Here is a 7,993-nt window from a genome sequence, read left to right as displayed (position 1 = left end):
CCTGAAGAATGAGACAGCCACAACCTTCGTGTGTGCCGTTCAGATTACACACATCTCAGCAACTGTGTTTACTGCGAAGATGCAGCATCAGTGGGTTTTACTGTGTTGGGTATATGCGGAGTTTTCTGGATTTGTATTTAATATTCTAGTTCGTTATGAGGAAATCCAGATCACTGACGCTAAAGACATCTAGAAGTGGTGATTATCTGTAATGGTATAATACTGGAGTGCGACCTTCGTTGGAAATGTCTCCACCGACGGTGACATTTCCTACTGGTGCGGAGTTGACATCACCCGTGGCTGGTGAACTCTCCCACAAAATCAACCATTAAAACTTCGCCAGTTTGGTGCGTTGGAATGTGTTTACCTCTAGTGTTTACGTCAGGTGTTTACTTGAGTTTCCCCTCAAGTGACTTTTGTTGTCGTGTTCGAATTTGGAAATGTCGAAATTGTTGTTGGGAGAAGAGCACTATTCCGCCATGGTAAGTTGATGCGCTCTTGTTTTACGTACACAATGTGCGCGTCGAACACAATGTGCGCGTCGAACACAATGTGTGCGTCGAACACAATGAGCGCGTCGAACACAATGTGTGCGTTGAACACAATGTGTGCATCGAACACAATGTGCGCGTCGAACACAATGTGCGTCGAACACAATGTGCACGTCAAACACAATGTGAATGTCATACACAATGTGCGCATCGAACACAATGTGCGCATCGAACACAATGTGCGCATCGAACACAATGTGTGCATCGAACACAATGTGCACGTCGAACACAATGTGCGCATCGAACACAATGTGTGCGTCGAACACAATGTGCGAGTCGAACACAATGTGCGCATCGAACACAATGTGCGCGTCGTACACAATGTGCGTGTCGAACACAATGTGCGCATCGAACACAATGTGCGCATCGAAAGCAATGTGCGAGTCGAACACAATGTGCGCATCGAAAGCAATGTGCGAGTCGAACACAATGTGCGCATCGAACACAATGTGCGCATCGAAAGCAATGTGCGAGTCGAACACAATGTGCGAGTCGAACACAATGTGCGCATAGAACACAATGTGCGCATCGAACACAATGTGCGCGTCGAACACAATGTGCGCATCGAACACAATGTGCGCGTCGAACACAATGTGCGCGTCGAACACAATGTGCGCGTCGAACACAATGTGCGCGTCGTACACAATGTGGGCATCAAACACAATGTACACGTCGAACACAATGTGGCCGTCGTACACAATGTGGCCGTCGTACACAATGTGCGCGTCGTACACAATGTGCGCATTGAACACAATGTGCAGGTCATACAGAATGTGCGCGTCGAACACAATGTGCATGTTGAACACAATGTGGGCGTCGTATACAATGTTCTTGTTGAACACAATGTGCGCTTCGTACACAATGTGCGCATCGAACACAATGTGCGTGTCGAACACAATGTGCGCGTTGAACACAATGTGCGCATCGAACACAATGTGCGCATCGAACACAATGTGCACGTTGCACACAATATGCTCGTCGTACAGAATGTGCGTGTCGTGTGCCCGTGAATGTGAATAACGTCATCGAGTACCCAGATATATGTTCAATTAGGAATAATTTCAGATACTCCTTGAGTGAAACTACAGGTAAGACCACCTTTAAAATACAAATGTCATAAAATACAGCTAGGAGTCATAACATACAGTCAGGAGTCATAAAATACAGCTAGGAATCATACAAATACAGCTAAGCGTCATAAAATACAGCTAGGAATCATACAAATACAGCTAAGCGTCATAAAATACAGCTAGGAGTCATAAAATACAGCTAGGAATCATACAAATACAGCTAAGCGTCATAAAATACAGCTAGGAATCATACAAATACAGCTAAGCGTCATAAAATACAGCTAGGAATCATACAAATACAGCCAGGAGTCATAAAATACAGCTAGGAGTCATAAAATACAGCTAGGAGTCATAAAATACAGCTAGGAGTCATACAAGTACAGCCAGGAGTCATAAAATACAGCTAAGCGTCATAAAATACAGCTAGGAATCATACAAATACAGCCAGGAGTCATAAAATACAGCCAGGAGTCATAAAATACAGCTAGGAGTCATACAAGTACAGCCAGGAGTCATAAAATACAGCTAGGAGTCATACAAATACAGCCAGGAGTCATTAAATGCAGCCAGGAGTTATATAAATACAGCCAGGAGTCATTAAATACTCAACATATGCGCCCCCACACTCAACATATGCGCTCCACACTCAACATATGCGCTCCACACTCAACATATGCGACCCACGCTCAATATATGCGCTCCACACTCAACATATGCGCTCCACACTCAACATATGCGACCCACGCTCAATATATGCGCTCCACACTCATTAACTTGTGAGTGCCTCTTATAATGAAGTCTTGACATAAGTGGCCACTCCAGTTGACGCATGTAGCTTAACGGCTTCGAAGCACCGTCCCCTCGGCTCCCAAACTCCAGGCGCCGGGTCGATACCCCTCATATTGTACGCCATTAACTTGCTGGGGTAATTTTCTTACCATTTGCTTTAAGTGGGTGATCGTCAGAAATTCCTGTTTTCCTTGTCTAGGATTATTAATATTCAGTGTTCGTATACAAGCTTAAGAACGCTTTTCTTTAATGGATTTGGAAGTATTCCATGCTATCACTATGGATGTGACAATGAAGCCTTCCCAGTGTTTAATAATTAGGTATAAGTTCTATATTAATATTTTTGTTCCTTTTAGTAGATACTGGGTCAAAATTAGTGTAAGCTTGCACTGTTCCGTTTTCTGTGAACGAATTTAGAGAGCGGAAGGGAGTTCAAGGAGTATCTAATGTACTTAATGAGTAAAATTAGTATAGGAATTGTTGTCCATGGTGCCGAGTTCTGAATAAGTTTGCAATAGTTAGTGAAACCTATATTATTAGTAAGCCTAAATTGGAACTAGTCCCTAATATAGAGATGGCTTCACTAAAATTATTAGGTCGAAATTTAGCTACACTTGTAGGCCTTGGTTTGGAATTTTCTGTACCAGTAGTAGGCCTGAGGATCTTGTTGAACCAGCATCAGGTCTAACTAGGGAGTTGGCTGCACTAATTGTAGGCCTAAGTTGGAATATGGTTGCACCTGTGGTCAGGTTTAAATGTGGTGTGCTACACCAGTAGTAGGCCTACGCTTTAGGCTCAGGATTAAAAAAGGCAGTCAAGCAAAACCTCCAGGTAAGTAAGCAAATAATCAACATAAGACCTAAGTATATCCTTACTCTTCAAAAAGTTAGAATTTACAAAAGCATTTTTGCGTACTCTCAAAACTAGAAACATGAGTACGTGCCACACACATCATCTCTATTGATCCATGTTGGTATTGTCAAGGAAAGTCATGAAACACCTCCCAACACAATACTTTAAAAACTCTAACTGTTCAAACTAATGTCAAAATAATATTACTTAAAATCATTACAAATAATGTATACAATGAATATTTGTATTTATACCAAGAGACAGATCATCCTTCTCAGTAGCAAGAAGACTGGCTGGGGAAACGTGGCGTTCACGATACCTTAATATGACCGGTCCTGTGAGAGAGAGAGAGAGAGAGAGAGAGAGAGAGAGAGAGAGAGAGAGAGAGAGAGAGAGAGAGAGAGAGAGAGAGAGAGAGAGAGAGAGAGAGAGAGAGAGAGAGAGAGAGAGAGAGAGAGAGAGAGAGAGAGAGAGAGAGAGAGAGAGAGAGAGAGATAGAGAGAGAGAGAGAGAGAGAGAGAGAGAGAGAGAGAGAGAGAGAGAGAGAGAGAGAGAGAGAGAGAGATGGGGGATTGATCCCAGCATAATGTCGACCTGTGATCATTAAAGGAAGGTGAGCCGCCTTACAACCTCTGACGAAACAACCAGTAATACATTACCGGTTCCTCCTGTTAAAGTATTCTTCAGGACCTTTTTCACGACCCACACAACAGATGGAAGAATCCTCAGTCATTACTGATAGAACAGTGACTGCTCCTGGCACCAACCACAAGAGTGAGTTAATAATATACTCTTAGAGGAGGAGATGCACCAACTTGCTTATGAAAAACTCTCCTGATATCAGACGAAACACCTTCAGTGAGACGAGTGTCGTCTAGGCCTTCACATGCCCACTTGGGGACTGTTAGCTCCAACGATCTAAATATATAGGCGGGACAACAACATCTCTTTCAGGAGGGCCCCTTCAGTGCACATACAACAAGGCTCCGTCAAGGAGCCTTGTTGTATGCGTCTCGCCTAGAGCCTAGACACGTCTCTCCACACACTACAAGATATATCCTGATTAACAGCACTAAAATTATCGACATATATGGCGACAATAAATGATTGGACATTGGCGAAGCACTGCACATCAAACACACTCAGCCAACTTTCAGCAGCCAAGATGGCCCTATTGGTCCATAGTAAGGGGCCTAAGCTGCCTTTGGATATATATATATATATATATATATATATATATATATATATATATATATATATATATATATATATATATATATATATATATATATATATATATATATATATATATATATATATATATATATATATATATATATATATATATACATATATATTATTAAATATGACCGAAAAAGTAAGATTAATAATTCTAACACGAATTTTCTCAATCTTTCGTACATTTCTTTTCACTGTTGGAGGTAATTCAAAAATCAATTCTCCAAAATTCATTTTTTATTTCTAGTCTGACACGACACGAGCGCGTTTCGTAAAACTTATTACATTTTCAAAGACTTTAGTTTACAAATACACAACTGAATAGAACTTACACATCGATTTTGTTTATATCTACATTTGAGTGAGGTGGATGGGGTGAGGTGGCATTAATAGGGTATTAATTTCATCAACACAAGACAGAACAAGAGGTGACATTAATAGGGTATTAATTTCATCAACACAAGACAGAACACGAAACAATGGGTATTGAAATGGAAGTGATTGTAGAAAGCCTATTGGTCCATATTTCTTGATGCTTCTATATTGGAGCGGAGTCTTGAGGTGGGTAGAATATACATATATATATATATATATATATATATATATATATATATATATATATATATATATATATATATATATATATATATTTTGGTAGCAGTCTTTCCTGTACACATATATTATTAAATATGACCGAAAAAGTAAGATTAATAATTCTAACACGAATTTTCTCAATCTTTCGTACATTACGCTTCACTGTTGGAGGTAAATCAAAAATCACTTCTCCAAACTCACTTCTAGAGTTAGACTAGAAATATAAATGAATTTTGGAGAAGTGATTTTTGATTTACCTCCAACAGTGAAGCGTAATGTACGAAAGATTGAGAAAATTCGTGTTAGAATTATTAATCTTACTTTTTCGGTCATATTTAATAATATATATATATATATATATATATATATATATATATATATATATATATATATATATATATATATATATATATATATATATATATATATATATTATATATATATATATGTCGTACCTAGTAGCCAGAACGCACTTCTCAGCCTACTATACATGGCCCGATTTGCCTAATAAGCTAAGTTTTCCTGAATTAATATATTTTTTCTAATTTTTTTCTTATGAAATGATAAAGCTACTCATTTCATTATGTATGAGGTCAATTCTTTTTATTGGAGTTAAAATTAACGTAGATATATGACCGAACCTAACCAACCCTACCTAACCTAACCTAACCTATCATTATAGGCTAGGTTAGGTTAGGTAGCCGAAAAAGTTAGGTTAGGTTAGGTTAGGTAGGTTAGGTAGTCGAAAAACAATTATTTCATGAAAACTTGGCTCATTAGGCAAATTGGGCCTTGCATAGTAGGCTGAGAAGTGCGTTCTGGCTACTAGGTACGACATATGTATATATATATATATATATATATATATATATATATATATATATATATATATATATATATATATATATATATATATATATATATGTCGTACCTAGTAGCCAGAACTCACTTCTCAGCCTACTATTCATGGCCTGATTTGCCTAATAAGCCAAGTTTTCCTGAATTAATATATTTACTATAATTTTTTTCTTATGAAATGATAAAGCAACCCTTTTCTCTATGTATGAGGTCAATTTTTTTTTATTGGAGTTAAAATTAACGTAGATATATGACCGAACCTAACCAACCCTACCTAACCTAACCTAACCTATATTTATAGGTAAGGTTAGGTTAGGTAGCCAAAAAAAGCTAGGTTAGGTTAGGTTAGGTAGGTTAGGTAGACGAAAAAACATTAATTCATGAAAACTTGGCTTATTAGGCAAATCGGGCCTTGAATAGTAGGCTGAGAAGTGCGTTCTGGCTATTAGGTACGACATATATATATATATATATATATATATATATATATATATATATTATTAAATATGACTGAAAAAGTAAGATTAATAATTCTAACACGAATTTTCTCAATCTTTCGTACATTTCTTTTCACTGTTGGAGGTAAATCAAAAATCAATTCTCCAAAATTCATTTTTATTTCTAGTCTGACGCGACACTTGAGCGCGTTTCGTAAAACTTAATACATTTTCAAAGACTTTAGTTTACAAATACACAACTGAATAGAACTTACGCATCTCCGATTTTATATCTACATTTGAGAGAGGTGGATGGGGTGAGGTGGCATTAATAGGGTATTAATTTCATCAACACAAGACAGAACAAGAGGTGGCATTAATAGGGTATTAATTTCATCAACACAAGACAGAACACGAAACAATGGGTATTGAATAGAAGTGATTGTAGAAAGCCTATTGGTCCATATTTCTTGATGCTTCTATATTGGAGCGGAGTCTTGAGGTGGGTAGAATATAGTTGTGCATTAATTGGCTGTTGATTGCTGGTTTTGACTTCTTGATGTGTAGTGCCTCGCAAACGTCAAGCCGCCTGCTATCGCTGTATCTATCGATGATTTCTGTGTTGTTTACTAGGATTTCTCTGGCGATGGTTTGGTTGTGGGAAGAGATTATATGTTCCTTAATGGAGCCCTGTTGCTTATGCATCGTTAAACGCCTAGAAAGAGATGTTGTTGTCTTGCCTATATACTGGGTTTTTTGGAGCTTACAGTCCCCAAGAGGGCATTTGAAGGCATAGACGACGTTAGTCTCTTTTAAAGCGTTCTGCTTTGTGTCTGGAGAGTTTCTCATGAATAGGCTGGCCGTTTTTCTGGTTTTATTGTAAATCGTCAGTTGTATCTTCTGATTTTTGTCTGTAGGAATAACGTTTCTACTGACAATATCTTTCAGGACCCTTTCCTCCGTTTTATGGGCTGTGGAAAAGAAGTTCCTGTAAAATAGTGTAATAGGGGGTATAGGTGTTGTGTTAGTTGTCTCTTCAGAGGTTGCATGGCGTTTCACATTTCTTCTTATGATGTCTTCCACGAAACCATTGGAGAAGCCGTTGTTGACTAGGACCTGCCTTACCCTACAGAGTTCTTCGTCGACTTGCTTCCATTCTGAGCTGTGGCTGAGGGCACGGTCGACATAAGCGTTAATAACACTCCTCTTGTACCTGTCCGGGCAGTCACTGTTGGCATTCAGGCACATTCCTATGTTTGTTTCCTTAGTGTAGACTGCAGTGTGGAAACCTCCGCTCCTTTCGATGACAGTTACATGTAGAGAGGTCAGCTTCCCATATTTCTCCATCTCGTAAGTGAAACGCAACACAGAATTCTGCTCAAATGCCTCCTTCAGCTCCTGCAGATGTCTGACATCAGGTACCTGTGTAAAAATGTCGCCAACATACCTGCAGTATATGGCCGGTTTCAAGTTCATGTCGACTAAGACTTTTTGCTCGATGGTACCCATGTAGAAGTTTGCAAACAGGACACCTAGGGGAGAACCCATGGCGACCCCATCTACTTGCTTATACATGTGTCCATCCGGGCTCAAGAAGGGTGCC

At 38.9% G+C, this 7,993-nt stretch overlaps 1 protein-coding gene across 1 annotated transcript; it reads left to right on the top strand.

Moving 5' to 3' along the window:
• Positions 1-640: 640 nt before the first annotated feature.
• LOC123755994 (probable serine/threonine-protein kinase kinX) lies at positions 641-1,561 on the top strand. The gene has a single exon (XM_045739008.1). The coding sequence runs from the start codon at positions 641-643 to the stop codon at positions 1,559-1,561; it is 921 nt and encodes a 306-aa protein (XP_045594964.1).
• Positions 1,562-7,993: the final 6,432 nt, after the last annotated feature.

Source organism: Procambarus clarkii, chromosome 43 (assembly GCF_040958095.1).
Source record: "Procambarus clarkii isolate CNS0578487 chromosome 43, FALCON_Pclarkii_2.0, whole genome shotgun sequence".
NCBI lineage: Eukaryota > Metazoa > Arthropoda > Malacostraca > Decapoda > Cambaridae > Procambarus > Procambarus clarkii.
This window is presented reverse-complemented; position numbering and strand designations above follow the sequence as displayed.